The sequence below is a fragment of the Uranotaenia lowii genome, chromosome 3, assembly GCF_029784155.1.
Source record: "Uranotaenia lowii strain MFRU-FL chromosome 3, ASM2978415v1, whole genome shotgun sequence".
In the NCBI taxonomy this organism is placed as follows: Eukaryota; Metazoa; Arthropoda; class Insecta; order Diptera; family Culicidae; genus Uranotaenia; species Uranotaenia lowii.
In genome coordinates, this window is record NC_073693.1 from 184,851,374 (window position 1) to 184,870,547 (window position 19,174).

The 19,174-nt window shown below is 38.3% G+C and overlaps 1 protein-coding gene across 3 annotated transcripts in view; it reads left to right on the forward strand.

Moving 5' to 3' along the window:
• The window catches only part of LOC129750802 (basement membrane-specific heparan sulfate proteoglycan core protein-like), a 285,122-nt gene that overhangs the window by 87,556 nt on the left and 178,392 nt on the right, over positions 1-19,174 (forward strand). For all 3 annotated transcript variants that reach the window (XM_055745877.1, XM_055745878.1, XM_055745879.1), the window contains 4 exons: positions 180-762; positions 826-988; positions 1,253-1,410; positions 17,916-17,948. In XM_055745877.1, coding sequence (XP_055601852.1) covers positions 180-762; positions 826-988; positions 1,253-1,410; positions 17,916-17,948 — 937 coding nt within the window. The remainder of the gene's footprint in view (positions 1-179; positions 763-825; positions 989-1,252; positions 1,411-17,915; positions 17,949-19,174) is intronic.

A 19,174-nucleotide genomic window follows, 5' to 3' on the forward strand; every position in this document is an offset into this window, starting at 1 on the left:
TTTAAAAAAAAATCCTAACCTTAACATATGAAGCCCTCTGAGTTGGAAATATGTAGTTCTTTAAAAACACACTTTTGATTGGGAGAATTTTCTAAACTTTTCAATCGAACAGAATCAGTCCATTTAAAAATCATTAAGGACTTTATCTAATCAATTAACATTTTCTTCTCTTACTACAGCCCCATCGGGATGCTGACTTAGTATTCGACGACGCCGGCGCACTACTCTCGACCGGCGACGGTTCAGCTGCCGTGAAAAAGCGCAGCATCTCGAGCGCCAACAATAACAACAAAGTACTGAACGATGACGCCATCAATTTTGAAATTGAAGATGTAGAGTACAGCGACGACACCGACGACGACGACGAAGAGGTAGAGATGGATATTGGTGCTGCGTCCGCAGTCCCGGTGGCGCCTGAAGATGAAGGCCAAAACTGGCTGGTGCGAAGTGTGCATCGGATCAAGCGCAACATCGATAACCTATTGAGCGGCAGTGAGAAAGTGACGAAAAAACCGAAGAGGAAGAAAAACGCTAAAAAAGCGCCCAATGGTGGTGTTAAAGTGAGAAAAACTGGGGGTAAGAAAGATCCCCAAAGCGACGAACCAAGAAAACAAAAGCCAGCCGAGCAAAAAGAAATCACGCTGCCGGTGCGCAAAGCTGAGTCGCCCCGATGGAAGCGACAATTCGATGGATTGAACGATGATGAAGACAACTTGTCTGGTTCCGGCGGCTCAGGTGATCATAATGATATTGATATGCCAGGTAAGTTTTGCTAATTGAATGATTGTAGTCGTAGCGCTGAAGCATTCTTTCTCTCTTCCTCAGTGACGCTTATCACGACTGTCAAGGAGCCTTACGACCCGAAATTCGCTAATAAGGAAAGTGACCAATTCAAGCGAGTGGCGCGGCTTTATGCCGAAAACCTACATAAACTTTGTTCCATGGTGGACACGGACGCTAACTTTATTATCACAGTACATAAACTCGAGTAAGTACACAAAATACGCTTGGCGCCGGCATTTGAGAGATCTCACGTGCTCGGGCTTGTTTGGTATATAACGCTCTCTTGCATGCAACTTTTTAGGAATGAGAGAGAACGTACATGCATCTCCCATGCATACTCTCATTCTCAGTGTAGCTCTCTTTCTCTGAGTTCCAACTCTGAGCAAACAACCATGCATGCGGAGCAAAATACCACAGCTGACTTTATTATCGCAGTGCGAGTCACTCATATCTCATTCTCTGTTTACAGAAAATATTCCGACAAAAACTTGACGTTGATTACGTACGAGATTAATTGCGATCGACCCATCAGTAAATCGCTACTAAACGAACATCTCCATCAGGCGTTCGTTAATGAATTTTTCGGATTCACGACGAAGGGCTACAGCCTCAATAGTGGAACGCGAGGTAAAATAATTCTTTCAAAATATTCTCATACTGTATCATTTTCTGTCCCTTAATCGAATTAAAGTAAGTGCTTGATTGTGTCTGTAGGTCTTGGGTTGGGAAGAATGACAGCTTGCTGTTAAATTCCTTTAAAAAAAAAAAAAAAAAAAAAAAAAAAAAAAGTCTGTAGGTCTTTGATAATTAGGCCTGGATTGGACCAGACCGAACTGAACGCCAAGATGAAAAAAATTGAGTTATCTTTTGTAACGGATGCATATTATGTTAAACTACCTATCCTATGAAAATCAGGGCATTTTTCAAATTTTTAAAGATTTTATTGAAAAAATCTTGAATTGAAATAGCCAAAATGCGTTGCGCCAAAGTGAACTGAGAGCCAACTCGAAGGGGAAGATAAAAAGCACGTTTTGGTCAAGAAAATTGTTTTTATTCGAAACTAGTCTCAGTCCGTTCGGTTTTTCGGTTCGATACTGTTTTTCAACGCGTTTAGAACTTAAATCTCATAAACTTAATGATGAATGACGCTCTCGTGGCTTAAAACTTCCTGTTGTAGATTTTTAGCATCCGAATGAAATTTCGTTCAGCCAGACCGAACTTAGTCCCTTGTATCTTATCTTTCAAACTATTAATTAGAAAAGTAGGATTTTTGATTTTTAATGATAAAATAAGTTGGCTTTTATTGCGTACTATCGTTTAGAACACAACCGGTAAGATAAAATGTTGTATATTTTTCATTCAGAATGTGAGAAATTTGTATGGCTCGGTTCCCTCTGGATCAACGAAAAAAATTATTTTTCAAGCACCATCCATACTCGTTCGGTGCTGCTCGTAAAGCGCCTATTAGTAGGCTCCTACGTTTAGAACAAATTACTCAGTCTTATGATATGCATGGCGGTTTTTTTAACATTTTGGTTCGACCAGAGGGAACTGTGTGCAAACAAATAGATATCCAAATCCGATTTTCTACTAAATGAGATATCAGAAATCAACCAGTATAGCCTCAATGTCTTGATTAGAGTCTAAATTTGTTGGATAAATGGAAAAGTAAGAAATCTTTTGAAATGGTACATATTGGTAGGGCTGTGAATTTTGAACTCAATTATCTCGAAATCAAGTTTATGGCTTTCAGTTCGGTCTGGCCGAATCGCGACCTATTAAAGATAAATCGAAAAAATCTTACACATCTAAAGTAACATCTGTTCCAAGAATGTTGATGATCTCAACAGGGAAGTTACAGAAATATGTTTATTTTGACCGAAAGATAAAAAATCTTTAATTTACTAGATAGCTCTTTTGTGGCAACCATAAACGTTTGGGAAAAAGATTTCAGTTATGTCTCATCAATTTTATTCGTTACTGGTCTTACTTTAATTCGATAAACGGACACACACTTACACTGGTCTTCAATTCTCGTTAAGCATTATTCAAAATGCTTTGGTGAATTTGATTAATAACTTCAATATCTGTAAGTTGCTCTTGAATGTCAAAAAACGGCACTTTAACCCCCATCCGTCCCTGAAATTTTTACCCGTTACAGTCCCTGGTGTGTCAATTTGACACTCCTTACTAAAACCGCTATATCTCTTTTTCTCATCCGATTTTTACAATATTTATATTTTTGGAAACCTCGTGATGTAACTCAAATATATTTCTCAATATTCACCAACAACACTTGATTTTGACGTTATTCAACATCTAAGAAAAATAATCCGAAAAAACATGCTTCGGAAAAATCACTGCAGATCACCTATAAAATGCTCAAAAAAAAATTTCATCTTATGTCCAAAAAAGCTGAAGTTAGACGCTATACGTTGCACATAAGGATATACTTGTTTAATGTTTTTTAAGAACATGACTTCAAAAAATTTAAAACAGTGGTGTAAAAACCGTACTTTTCAATCAATGAACCGTCAAAAACTTTGCAAAGAGGATTGAAAAGTTGACGTAATTTGGCACATTTTTGCTGTTTTAGATTGTCAAAATTCGAAGCACAGATTTTTTGAAGAATTTTCAAAGATTGCTGTGTTTCTAACTTTTTGTCAATTGCAATTTCTCAGATTTTCTTCCACTAAAATGCAACTTGGCACTGCATTTTGAGTACCTATATCAACTTTAGATTTCCGTAAAAAAATATATTCAACAGAAATCATTTTTCATACCAATTCTAGTGGTGTAATTTCATAAGCGCTGCGATACTTTACAAAAACATGAAAAATAAAAATGTGAAATTCTTTCTAAATACTCATACATAAGTTAGCGCAAACTACCGCTAGCAGCTGCTTGTTCGTTCCGAAGTTGGGTGGGACTAGGCGGCAAAAACGACCAAATCATAAGTTGGTTCGTACCAGTTGAGTATTTTGGCGTTGAGCGTAACCTATACTCCTTTCTATCTCATATACTCCCTATACCTATACGTAACCTATACTCCTTTTTCTATTTTCGATAGCGACGGTTGAGCGAAAACAGACAAAAACGCAAGCGTCCGCGTAAATATTCTGGATTTACTTTTAGTTTTATATTTATCATATTTTTCTAAAGTTTTGCAGCGCTTATTTAGTTACACCACTAGCATCGGAATGAAATTTTTCTGGTTTACTCAAAATCCAGTGCAAAGATAAATTTAAGTGAAGGAAAATCTGAAAAAATTGCAAATTGACAAAAAAACAGCTACTTTTGAAAATTCATCAAAAGTTCTGTGTTTCGTATTTTGACAATCTAAAAATGCAAAAATGTGCCAAGTTACGTCAACTTTTCAATCCAATTTAAAAATTTACCTGGTGTGACTTGAACAATTTTGACGGTTCATTGATTGAAAAGAACGGTTTTACACCATTTTTTACTATAAATACATATTGAGGTCATGATGATCTTAAATCATTTTAAAACTAACAAAAAATCCTTATATGCAACGTATAGCTTCTAACTTCAACTTTTTTCAACATAAGGTGATAATTTTTTGAGCATTCTTTAGCTGATTTGCAGTGATTTTACAGAAACATGTTTTTTCCGATTTTTTTTCTCATTCTTTTGATAACGGAAAACTGAAGTGTAACATATGTAAGTAACATACTTGAGTTACGTCACGAGGTTTCCAAAACTAAAAGTTCTGTAAAAATCGGTTGAGAAGCAAGAGCGGTATAGCAGTTTTAAGCGAAGAGCGTCAAATTGACACTCAAGGTCTGATTAAAGAAGTTTTTTCTTGGAATTTCAGGGTGCGTCCATGAAAAAGTAATGATGTAAAATTAAATATTTCGAAAATTTATTGAGGGTCCCCTAAAAAATTGTTGTATTTGATGCGGCCGAATGAAGTTACAAGCCCTCAACCTTCCAATAGTGTCATATTAACACTCAAGAGCGGATTAGGGTTAAGCATAGTCAGCTTTCAGTTATTTAACGTTTTTTTTTTATTTTATTCATTAAATCTATCATATCTCAAATATGATTCAACATATTTTTCTGAAATTTCATTGAGATGCTCTCAAAATATAATGAAAATACGTGGCAAACTTGTCTGTGGTCAGGATAAAAAGTCATGCAAGGTAGGTTGCATACGAAAAGTAATATACGTTTCCAATCATAACGGAAATTTTAAGATTCATTTTTGACCCATGAATCGCCCTAATATAGAATTCAAAGTTTTCGATCGAAGGGTTAACCATTTTACTCCTCAAAACTTTTGATTCCACCATGCTTACACACATGCTCCATTGTAAAAATTCTGGAACCTCGTAGTGGATTTTTTGCGAAATGAATTGAGTCATATGGGGATTTTTTTTTATTATCTGACGGGTTTGCGCCGGTGGTCTTCAGATCATCCCCAAAATTGAAAATTTGGTTCATTTTTGCGACTTAAAAACACATGTATTTTTTCAGATTTCTAACATTTTTATTTTTTGAGTTAGCTTCGGTTAGATTTTTTTGTCAATAAAAAATAACCATTTTTCAAAGCTACATAACTCTGTTGTTTCTCAACGGAAATTATAAAATAGCACATCAAAATGCATTGAAATTTTATCAGCTTTCCAAATATAATAGTTGAAAAAAATTAAATAATGACCTTCAACATGAAAAGTTGTAAATAAACTTTAAATGGCGTCTAAAAGTACCGTCTGCACCACCGAATATTTTGCAAAAAATATCTTTGTGTAGCTCGATTCATGATGCAACTTTCATCTGAAGACACCAAAGTGGGCCATTAACACCTTGAAGAGTTATGAAAGAAATAATGACAATAAATCTCTTTTTTTGCATCGAAAACAAACAATGGTGGAACAACTGCACTCACATATGGAGATAGCAAGCACTTCTAACAACATGGAAACAAAAGAACTTATCAAAGCTGGTAAAAAGCACTATTTTTTCGTCCTTTTCAGACTGCCCTCACTCGCACAACAGTCCCATATGAATTTTCGTCATTTTAGGTTAACATAAGGCTTCAACATAAAAGACTAAAAAAAGAGGTTTTGTTCTAGAAATTTCGAAAAAAATATCAATTCGTGGCTGTCCTATATGAAATATACCTGAATAACAGTCCCATTTGTGAAATACCTCGGATTTGGTTACTTTTCAATGTTTCTTTCGGCGAAATAGTCTTGGGTTAATTGCTTTGAATCATTTAAACTTTTTTTTAACTCACTTGATGTCGAATGATGCACACTAGTTTTCGAAGGCAGGTTTGACTTTCTTAGGAATGACTTCCTGAGCGAAAAACTATCGGATGCAATCAAAAATCGTAAAAAGATTCAACTTACAATGTGGAATTCATGATATTTTTTTGCAAAAGTATGTTTCTTTTTCTGACAATTGCATTTAGAAGTTCAAAAATGATCAAATTTAAGTCTTAGAAAGTAGCTTGGTGAGAAAAATATATTTTGTATGGGACTGTTATGCTAGTAAATTCGAAAAAGGTTTCAAATATGGTCGATTAACAGTCCCATAATGAATAAAAATGGTGCTCTCGACCTTACCAATAACCCAATTTCGAAAATTTCAGGCCTAACGATTTATTATGACAACCTAGAAACGATTTTCGTTTATGCTGAAAGTGGTGGTCACAATTTAAAAATATATTCCAAAACAGAAAAAGCTGATTGTCTCGCTTGCTTATTTTTGTATATGGGACTGTTATGAAAGAAGGGGCGGTAGATTATTGCAGCTTAACTGACTTCATGTTATATCCAAAAATCTAATAATGTATTCGTTTATACCCAGTTTTGCACCAGGTCACAACAAGTTATGCACATTTTACTGTCATTTTTAGAAGTTTATGCGCTAAGTTTTGCATCCGTAATTCCCCAGATTTGATTAAAAATGGACGGTGGAACACTGAAGATTCGTGTGTGAGCGATCGAGGTAGCAAAACACTGACGACGAATTATGTTCGTTCTAGTATGATAAACCTCAAAACTGGGCGAATGTAGAAAACCAATACGTTAAAAGTATCATATTTTCGTCATTTTACAGCCTGGGCTGGCCATACTGAGCTCTTTGATAATTTCTACAACATTTGTGCCACTTTCTCATACTTTTTTGATCAATGGGAAAGGATTTTGGTGTCCAGTGCTTAGCTCCCGATATAAAAACTATGTAAAGCACGTCTATATTTCATTTTTTTAATCACATTTTTGTGATCCCAAACACAGGGACTGAACCTTCTACTATTGGCATTGATTATGCTTCACAATGATCTTTGATCGAAAAATTAATAAGTTATATAGTATATGACCAGGTTGTAAAAGCAACATTCCCATTATTAGTTATATCACTTAAACAACGCGATACTCAGAATTTTGGTTAAAATTTAAGGTCAGTTTTGCTGCAAACACTCTACAAAGCACGAAAAAGTTGTGTTTTTTACCTGCTTTGGTAAGTTCTTTTGTTTCCATGTTGTTAGAAGTGCTTGCTATCTCCATATGCAAGTGCAGTTGTTCCACCATTGTTTGTTTTCGATGCAAAAAAAGAGATTTATTGTCATTATTTCTTTCATAACTCTTCAAGGTGTTAATGGCCCACTTTGGTGTCTTCAGATGAAAGTTGCATCATGAATCGAGCTACACAAAGATATTTTTTGCAAAATATTCGGTGGTGCAGACGATACTTTTAGACACCATTTAAAGTTTATTTACAACTTTTCATGTTGAAGGTCATTATTTAATTTTTTTCAACTATTATATTTGGAAAGCTGATAAAATTTCAATGCATTTTGATGTGCTATTTTATAATTTCCGTTGAGAAACAACAGAGTTATGTAGCTTTGAAAAATGGTTATTTTTTATTGACAAAAAAATCTAACCGAAGCTAACTCAAAAAATTAAAATGTTAGAAATCTGAAAAAATACATGTGTTGTTACCCTCTAGCTCTCGGGGAAGGGAAAAACAAATATGTTTTGCATGGGAGGTGGGTGGTATCTCATAGGGTCGCTCACACAGTGTAAGAACTGTCATCGGCTGAGTTACTAGCAACCAAGGAACCAGGGGTAAGGGAACTCAAAACGGTCGCGAACCGCTTCGCCTATCGGTCCATAGAAAATTCGTGGGTTCCTACAACCTGGTCGAAAACGACAGTGGTGTTTAACCACTTGTCTAGAATCAAAATGTGAAATTACAGGCAATCTGCTATCTTACTGCGAAAATAATGGAATATAATGAATTTTATCAGCAAAAAAGGAACTAATTGAGATTGTGGAAAACTTTTACACCCCCAAGGCCGTATTCTAAACTAACTCCACCAAAGTTTTTAACATGTTTGATTGTATATTATTACATAAAGAATAAACTATAAGTTTTACGTGACGTCACATTTGAGTGTACTTGCGTGATACTGGTTTTTGCTTGGATGTACGAATTGCGTGTGCGCTGACAGAACGTGCAGAGGTTGTAGCTTGATGTTACGGAATCACACGGTAGTTGCAGCCATTGACAAACGGCTTGACAGCTTTCCTCTAGGCGACTTAAGACGGACGTCGCACAAAATGGCGTCGAAAGTGGTTCCGGAGGCCTTGGCTGTGGGTCTAAGTACCAAAGATGGCGTATTTCTGGATTGGAACCAACCTTTTCGACCCTTGATTCTTTCTGTCCGGTATGATGAGTGAGAATGAGGTTATGTTAGCTCAGAATGGCAACCGCGCTCGCTGAAGGTGTACAAGGTCACACGTGGTAAATAACGGCACCAGGACCTGTATTTTGTTTAAAGAATAGAGCAAAAAAGGCCCTTCTTGGACCTATCCAACGCATTAATTCCTCTTTTGGTCAGCTTTCTTTTCACTCCAATTACATTTTTCGTGAACATAATTTTAGCAAGTACACTTTTAAGAAGTTACAATATTAACAATAAATTCGAATTATGCAAGTACACTGATTTCATATGGTGGAGAATAGAGAAACAATAATATTTAGTTACAATTACCTTTTTTCTCTGCTTGCTTATTTCCTTATAAAAAGGCGTTTAGAGTACACGTGGTGGTTGTACAATCCTGTACTATTGTAGGTTACAATTAGGTTATGTTTTAACAATTGGTTTTTTTATTTATTCAATTACACACCTTTTTCAAGCTAACGTACTATTTGCACGATAAATGACGGTAATTTTACGGGATTTAACTGCAATCCTCACTCTATCCTGAAATACAACACTGGAAATTATAAAAACTCCCCACAATCACATGTCTGAATTATTCAACCTTGATTAACAAAAATACTCGCACACGCGACTTATTGCGATGGAAGTTACGGACAGAAAGACAGAAGATTGCCCGGATATTATATGCGAAGCTAATAGTGTTGTAAGAGCGAACAAGAGAAACCCGAGAATTGACATTTATGCTCTACCCGCTCAGTAATCGTCTCCATGAGACGACTCGGCTGGCGACCGACAGATGGCTTAATGTAGGATGTTCACACCTGATCACCAGTTCCATCCACCTTGATTCAGTCCGTCCAAAGTACGAGCGACCGACGCCCATGGGTACATAACTGTTATACGCCCCAAGAGTGTCTGGGAAGTTGATATTAGAATGGTTCAAGGAAATTGAGAACGAGGTATATATAAAACAATATTATTGTGGCGAAGCTAACGAGTAAGTATGGAACTGAGGGTTACATTACCCCTCTCTCCGAGAAGAAAATGAACTTGGTTCATTTTCTGTGAACAAGTGTATATAATTTATGTTATGAAATCAATTAAACAAACTTTTATTATTGGTAAAGATTTGGAATTGAATCCGTGAAACTAGCAACATTTATTTGTGTATAACGTTTTCCTCAACAAGTGTGTTCTAATCGGTCACTCACCAACACGAGCAAATTCCATAGTAAAACTTCTGTCAAAAATAATCGGAAAGAGAAATACAAAAACCGGAAAACTGATGATTTAATAATGAAGGTAAGTTTGAATTAATTTGAAGGAGTTTAAGTGTTATTATCGGAAAAACCAGTCGTTTTATCGACGCTTGGTTCGCGCGAGTTCCAAAGGTCGTTAAAATGAGTAATTTTGATAGTATTTGAAGGAACCTAGTAATATATGGAAAGCTTAGTTGCATGACGAGAAACAATTGTTGTTTTCTTTTTATTTTCAGGAAGCCTGCTACAGCTGGGTCGCGGTTTGCTCAGGGCAAAATGCGTTTAGATAAGTGGAATGAAAATTACAAAAATAAGGCGAATTTACTTTGTGGAAGTTTTTGTTTTTTTTTCAGGAATCGACAGGCTTAAGGTCCGCCGCTGAATAAACCCCTATGGACTTTCCCTTTTCATCAGCCAGCTCGTACGAGCTGGTACCAATCCTAGCCAAAATTTTGCACGGGACGTAACAGGGACCAATTTTCGCGTTGTAGTGATCTGCGGCGGAAGAGAGTCGGAAATTCCGTTTCATTACTGCCTGCCCAATATTATAAACCGGTGCGAAGGTTTTGTTTCTAGTGTGGTAGTAACGGGAGTTTTTAATGAAGTTTTTTCTTAGATTTTTATAAACCAGATCGAAAATTTTCTGATCAATGTTTGCTTTTTTAGATATACGTTCATCATCTGGGATGTCAATCGTGTCCTTATCGATACGATGTTCTTCGGCATGGCCAACTATCTCGTGTCCGAAAAGGATTTTGTATGGGCTGTATCCTGTAGCACCGTGTGGTGTAGTATTGAGCACGTACTCAATCTGGGGAACACGAGTATCCCACAGACGTTGATCAGTGCGGACGTAAGTTCGAATACACGCGTTTATGGTGCGGTTCAGCCTTTCTACGGGGTTGGACTGGCTGTGGTGCCTCGAGTTTGCCCAATGCTGGATACCATATTTAGAGAGAAGGTCTTTAAACTCCTTGGAAAGGAAAGACGATGCATTGTCTGTAATAATGCATTCCGGCACGGAATATCGTCGGAACCAAGAGGTTTCCAAAATCTGACAAATTTGTTGGGAAGAGATTTTGCGAACCGGAAAGAGTAAGCAGTATTTTGAAAATAGGTCCATTGTGACCAAAAGGTGAGAGTTTCCTGCTTTACTTCTCGGCAACGATTGGATAAAGTCCAATGCAAGGATTTGGAATGGTTTAGTAGTGATACGTTGAGATCCCACTTCCGGTTGTTGGGATCGATTGGATGGCTTGCTCTGTTGACAAATAGTGCATCGTCGAACATGAGCAGCTACATCTTGTGCCAGCTTTGGCCAATAATACTTTTTTCTAATGTTCGCGACAGTTTTATCTGTGCCAAGGTGTAGCGAATCGTCATGCTCAGCTACGAGAACTTTTTCGCGATGATCGGAAGGCACGCAAGTCTTCCAAACGAAACGGTAGTCGAGAGAATCATCTTGAGTCGTAACAAGTTTCTTTAAAACACCTTTTTCTATCGCAAAATCCTTGTATCGTTCAGGATCGTCTTGTACCCCTCGGTAGACCTTACTGTACCAATCTTGACCTGTAACTGGTGCAGAGAGAACTTCGATCGACCGTGACAGCATGTCAGGCACCACGTTGTCTACGCCTCGGCGGTGCTTGATCATCATGTCATGGCGCTGAAGTTCTATGCTCCAGCGACAGAGTCTTGATGAAGTACGCCAGCTAGATTTTAAAATGTAGGTGAGGGCGGAAGCGTCTGTATACACAGTGAACTTTGTGCCCTCGATGTAACATCTAAATTTTTGGATCGAGTTTATTACAGCTAAGGCTTCTTTCTCGGTGGCACAATAGCGTTGCTGGGCCCCTCCTAGTTTTTGCGAAAAATAGGCTACTGGCTTGTCTACTCCTTCATGGTCTTGAGTCAGGACGCCCGCGATAGCCACGTCACTGGCATCGCAATGAATCTCAAACGATTTGGTAAAATCTGGGTTGGTGAGAATCGGGGCACTTATAAGAAGTTCCTTAATAGTGACAAACGCGTGTTCAGCTTTGTCGTTCCACCTAACAGTCTTAGGTTTGTCCTTGAGAAGATCCGTAAGAGGCTGTACAACTTCGCTATAGTTGGCTATAAACCTTCTATAGTAGTTGCACATCCCCAAGAACCTTCTCAGGGACCTAAGAGTGGTGGGTTGAATGATATTCAGTATTGCTTCGACTCTGTCAGGGTTCGGTCGAAGGCCGTCTTGTGTCAACACGTACCCCAGGTACGGTACTTCATTCACACAGAAGTGTGACTTCTCTAAATTGATCGATAGGTTAGCTTTGCTCAGGCGCTTGGCCACTTCACGAAGAAAATGCAAGTGTTCCTCGAATGTTATGCTCACGACAATGATATCGTCGAGATACACAAAAACGTTCGGTTCCAGCTCGCCAGCCCCTAGGGTTTTATCCATCAATCTCGAAAGAGTGGCAGGACAGTTGACGGCACCGTACGGGGCTCGTCGAAACTGGAACGACCCACGACCCAATACAGAGAATGCGGTATACTTTTTTGACTTGGGGTGAAGGGGGATTTGCAAAAACGCTTGGGATAAATCTATCGTCGAAATATATTTACAAGGCCCCAGTCTACTTAGTATCCGATCTGCATGGGGTAGTGGGTAGGAATCTCTCACTGTCCGTTCGTTCAGTTTTCGAGCGTCTAAGCAAAGACGAACTGATCCATCCCGTTTGTCAACGGGGACTAATCTGAGGGCCCAATCGCTATAAGACCTCTCTATTATTCCGGCTTCGAGCATCCTATCTAGCTCATTATTAATTTGCTGCTGACGTTGTGGAGAGGTAGGAAAGGGGTTTATTCTAACGGGAGGTAGTTTTTTGGCTTCATCTGTTAATTCTATTCGGTGGGAAATCAACGACGTAAAATCTAGCATCCCTTCGACGGCTACCTTAAATTGTAACTTAACGGTTTCTAGCTGCGCGAGTTGAGCTGGGGTTAACTCTGAGGTCTCCTCAAGCCCCACCAGCTCCTCAACTGACACCGACTGGACGTGAGGAACGATTCCAAACGCCCGCCAGAAATCAGTACCTAATATCAAGCGTCGTTTTAGATCTGGGACAATGAGAGTTTTAATGATCTTCGTGGATCCATTGAAAGTCATGGGTAAGTTGACAAAACCGGAAATGGCAAGTTCTTGCCCACTCGCGGTACAAACTGTCAAATTAGATGGGTATGTCTTGAGTTTCAATCTTTTTATAAAGCGATTTGCGTCTGTGCCTAGGATACTCCTGTGCGCTCCGCTATCGAGCAAGCCGACAATAGGGCAACCTAGCACAGCGATACGCGCGAAAGGACGATCGTCGCCTTTCAAGTGAACAAACACTTCTTCTACATGTGTTTCCGTTGAATCGTATAACGTTTCATCCACGGGGGTGAAGCCGTTATTGGACAAAGTTAGGGTAAGATTTGTGAAATGTTGGGGGTTTTGGGATTCGTTCAGACAGACCTGCCCCACCAGATCGTCTATTGAGCGTTTTTTGCGCAATATGGACAGTTTTTTGTCTCTACCTCGTAGAAACCACAGATTTCACAATATTTGTGTTTTGGGCGGGTGCAATCGGCAGGTGAATGGCCCAAAAGGCGACAATTATAGCATGTGCCCTTTTTCGGAGGCACGTAGACTTCCAACAAGGCCTCTATACCTTTAGCATCCGATCTTTTCTTCTCACCTGACTTAAAGGGTTTCGTATAATTGCGACGGGACCCTTTTGTTTCCATTTCTTCTTCGGTAGAACCGTAATCATTTTTCGGTGTTCGGTAGAAGGTACGCGATTTATTCGATTTTTTTGATTCTTCCGGGAAACTCTGTTTGGGTTTCGCGCCGCGATTGATTTCGTTGACTTGCGTTCGGTTTCTAGGGATTTGTTCGGGGTTAGGATTAACATATTTGAACCAGTATACTGCGTCTAGTCGACGACCGATTTTTTTGAGGTCCGCGAGGTTGTCTATATCAGACGAGACCACATGGCCTTTATATTCTGACCGGAGATTTCGATACACGATTTCAAATTTCTTACGTTCGGAAATAGGTTTCGTCAACGCGTTAAAGAGATTGATCATTTCTGATAAATATTCTTGGAAAGATTCTTTTGCGCCTTGTTTCCGCGACGTGGCTCGTATTTCGTTTACATGATCATGGTCGTGACTGAGAAATTCGTTTTTCAGTTCTCTTACTAGCTCGTTCCAGTTTGTAAAGTCCTCATTTTCGATTCCCGACATGTACCAAGATTTTGCGCGGTCTCGGAAAAGGTAAATACCTGAACGAAATAATTCGCGTTTCGATACGTGTTCGGATTTTGCATAGAATTCGACCTCCTTGATGAATTTCATAAGTCTTTGTCCGTTATCTTTGCCATCGTAGAACAAATTCCACTCCGAAACAGGACGATTTCTCTGACGAGTATATCGACGGTGTCTGGAATGGGATCTAACCCTTTCAGGCTCGGATGACGAATCAGCAGACTTATTCCAATCATCAGAAGAAACGGAATCAGATGATTCGCGTTTGTAGTTAATCTTTCTTCGTTCGGATGGTTGTGGCTCCAGAGAGATTTTCCGGATAACTTTTTCTTCAACATTTTGATCACCGGCGGGGCCAGGAGGTGGCCAAACATACGGATATGGAGGAAACGCGTAGGGGTTCCAGAACGATGGGAGATTGGGGGGCACGTTGAGCTGATTGGACACTAATGCTCTACTGCGAACCGATTTGAGCGCACGACGTGATCCGGAATTTCCTGGTTTCTCAAACTCTTCTACGCCAGATTCCTCTCCTTCAGACCTATTATCCTTAGCCGCCTGGGATCGCTTCTTATTTGATCTTCTATTACGTTTCTTCTTTGTACCTTTTTCAGCATTCAGAGATTTCCCCATGGGGGTGACAAGGTTAAGATTCGACAGGGATTGTGCAATCTGCTGGCTGACTTCTTCACGAATTGCTTCCACGATTGGAAAAGGAGAAAAATGTGTTCCTAATAGGTCTCGAATTACTGAGCAAATTTGATCTAAATCGTTCAGATCTTGATCGTTCTCTACCTGTTCCTGAACTCGTCTGGCTCGAACAAGGTAATGAATAAGACGGGTTTTCAAGCTTTCTTTGAGCCCATCAAATCTATTTCTTTTTTCTAAAATTCCACGAATATGATTTACATTTTTATCGATAATTTTAATTTCTGCGTCAACTGATTTTTCTAACCTACGAATATCTAAATCTGATGTATTCTTTTCCTTTTCTTCCTTTAGACGTTCTCTTAACCTTCGAAGAATTGCTCCTCGAGGTTCGGAATCCTGGAATTTAACGGCCCTAATGGTCAGTTCATACTCCATTTCATCTCTTTCTAGGTGGTGACATAAAATGTTTTTGTACTGGAAATCAATATCAGCATCCATATTTAAGCGTTCGTTTAGAGAACGACGAAATACACAAATAAAAAATGTCTATTTTTGATTTACTCCCCCCTTAGGGAATGCAACTTCAGTCTTACAAAAAAAAAATTAGTTGGGCGCCAATTTGTTACCCTCTAGCTCTCGGGGAAGGGAAAAACAAATATGTTTTGCATGGGAGGTGGGTGGTATCTCATAGGGTCGCTCACACAGTGTAAGAACTGTCATCGGCTGAGTTACTAGCAACCAAGGAACCAGGGGTAAGGGAACTCAAAACGGTCGCGAACCGCTTCGCCTATCGGTCCATAGAAAATTCGTGGGTTCCTACAACCTGGTCGAAAACGACAGTGGTGTTTAACCACTTGTCTAGAATCAAAATGTGAAATTACAGGCAATCTGCTATCTTACTGCGAAAATAATGGAATATAATGAATTTTATCAGCAAAAAAGGAACTAATTGAGATTGTGGAAAACTTTTACACCCCCAAGGCCGTATTCTAAACTAACTCCACCAAAGTTTTTAACATGTTTGATTGTATATTATTACATAAAGAATAAACTATAAGTTTTACGTGACGTCACATTTGAGTGTACTTGCGTGATACTGGTTTTTGCTTGGATGTACGAATTGCGTGTGCGCTGACAGAACGTGCAGAGGTTGTAGCTTGATGTTACGGAATCACACGGTAGTTGCAGCCATTGACAAACGGCTTGACAGCTTTCCTCTAGGCGACTTAAGACGGACGTCGCACAAAATGGCGTCGAAAGTGGTTCCGGAGGCCTTGGCTGTGGGTCTAAGTACCAAAGATGGCGTATTTCTGGATTGGAACCAACCTTTTCGACCCTTGATTCTTTCTGTCCGGTATGATGAGTGAGAATGAGGTTATGTTAGCTCAGAATGGCAACCGCGCTCGCTGAAGGTGTACAAGGTCACACGTGGTAAATAACGGCACCAGGACCTGTATTTTGTTTAAAGAATAGAGCAAAAAAGGCCCTTCTTGGACCTATCCAACGCATTAATTCCTCTTTTGGTCAGCTTTCTTTTCACTCCAATTACATTTTTCGTGAACATAATTTTAGCAAGTACACTTTTAAGAAGTTACAATATTAACAATAAATTCGAATTATGCAAGTACACTGATTTCATATGGTGGAGAATAGAGAAACAATAATATTTAGTTACAATTACCTTTTTTCTCTGCTTGCTTATTTCCTTATAAAAAGGCGTTTAGAGTACACGTGGTGGTTGTACAATCCTGTACTATTGTAGGTTACAATTAGGTTATGTTTTAACAATTGGTTTTTTTATTTATTCAATTACACACCTTTTTCAAGCTAACGTACTATTTGCACGATAAATGACGGTAATTTTACGGGATTTAACTGCAATCCTCACTCTATCCTGAAATACAACACTGGAAATTATAAAAACTCCCCACAATCACATGTCTGAATTATTCAACCTTGATTAACAAAAATACTCGCACACGCGACTTATTGCGATGGAAGTTACGGACAGAAAGACAGAAGATTGCCCGGATATTATATGCGAAGCTAATAGTGTTGTAAGAGCGAACAAGAGAAACCCGAGAATTGACATTTATGCTCTACCCGCTCAGTAATCGTCTCCATGAGACGACTCGGCTGGCGACCGACAGATGGCTTAATGTAGGATGTTCACACCTGATCACCAGTTCCATCCACCTTGATTCAGTCCGTCCAAAGTACGAGCGACCGACGCCCATGGGTACATAACTGTTATACGCCCCAAGAGTGTCTGGGAAGTTGATATTAGAATGGTTCAAGGAAATTGAGAACGAGGTATATATAAAACAATATTATTGTGGCGAAGCTAACGAGTAAGTATGGAACTGAGGGTTACAGTGTTTTTAAGTCGCAAAAATGAACCCAATTTTCAATTTTGGGGAAAATCTGAAGACCCCCGGCGCAAATTGTCAGATAATAAAAAAAAATCCCCATATGTGAGATTTTACAGATGGAATGAAAGAAATCCAAGAAGTCAAATTATCGTAAAAGTGTTGATAGATAACAGTGAGATGTCAACTGTAATGAACGTTTTAAAACAATATCATTGTAGTAAAAGGTTATGGAAGCTAACAGTGTAGGGGAAAATTTTCCTATTTTCCTATTTTCATCATAACTGTTTTGAAAAACTTAGCAACCCGCTGTCTTTACAGATTCTATTTCTATTCCCGAAAAAATAGAACAATACTCGACTTTTTGCAGAGGAAAAAAATGTGTTTTTTTTAAGTTAATGAAAACATGATCCTTGATTCGAGGGTACTTGATCCTTTATTCAGGGGCGCTACTTTGTCAAAAATCAAGCAATTCGAAATATAAACTGTTTGTACTTTTTACAGTTCTCAACTGAACTCGTATTGATTATTTTGAACACCATTCAGACTGTCTAGGTAACGCGATCTATTAAGTTTTTTTTTAGAAAAATGTTAATTTTCTTAATTTATCTAGATTCTTGATATAGATTTGAAACTTATCACTCTTCAAAAATTTGATGAGTGCACTGTTTTGTCTTTAGAAAGAATTCTCGCGATTCAAAGTTTTGTTTTATAAATCAATATTACATGTTTATGACAGATTCGTCAAACGGGTCACATCGTAATGGCGGGTTCCAACTGTTAGCTTTGTTCTTCGTTTTGAACGCGTGTCTTATGTTTCAGTTTTGCATTTGTATATAATTTGTTTTCTTTTATATCTAGGTGTATCAGACGACGACGACGACTACGCAGAAGGTAGACAAGTTTTTCTTATAATCGGCCTTTCATCATACGAAAAATCATTTCAAAATTTCATCCTTAAGACATTGCCCACAATTACTAATTTATCAAAGGTTTTTCACTAGTAGTATGATGCTAAGAAATATCAGTGGCATTACATAAGAAATAGAATGGTTCTTTGATTAAACGAGATGAAAACGCCACATTCTTAAGATGTCTGTTAACAGCTCCATACATCTAGTGAAAATTCAACCTTCACTCTATTCATAGGATTACGAAATTCAAATGGCTTCCCTTGATGTTTGTCTGATATTAATTGTCTTTGTTTCAAACTTACAAACTTTGGGTAGATGATAAACTTTTATCACAACATATTTCTCAAGAACATATAGAAACATAAACACCTTTTTTCAACTGAAAAAATGTTGAAAATTTTCGAAACTTTTTGAAAAATTCACTCGCATGTATCGGCTTAGAACGACGATTTGATGATTCTGCTCCAAAAGCACGGAGTTCAGAGTTCAGAGCTAACCAAAAAACGGTTTCAAATCCTATCACGTGCCGGAAACGCTACAACTTGTTTCCAATCGTTTCCATCATCATCATCATAAACTTCGTTGACCAAAAAGTGATATGGTCTCACTTTGTTTGAGGAATTTTGGCAACACGAAATTTCTGTTGATGCCAAAACTTCACGTGTATTATTCCAATAACTGGCGAAAACACAAAGTCAAAAGTCAAATTTCCGGAACGACTGTTTTTGGGAAACTGAAAGGTTTTGACGAGAATTAAAAAAAATCTTTTTGATGAAAATGAAAAGGATGGAAGATAATATCAAAAAAGGCATATGATGAGTTAAGTTGTTTTTGTCGGTTTTAATCATTCAAAAAAAAACCAAGCTACCTTAGTGAATGTTTTGAGCATTTTAAGTATGATTCTCATATAAAACTGTTGGTTTTAAAAAACACAGTCAGGTTCCAGAAAGTCGATTTCTAGCCAAATCTTGTTTTACTAACGCCAGATCCCGACGTTAATGCACTCATTTTGGCGCCAATTTTTTAGACACTCCCTACCCACCTTATTGAACATTGGAGGGTAGAGATTGGAAAATGAGGGTATTGGCCGGTTTAGCTCAAATTTTTCATAAACCGTTCGTTTTGGGTCAATAAATGCTATACGATTATTTTCGTGGTTAACGAAATGTATACTCTCATATTGATGCCAACAGGCAAACGTATACA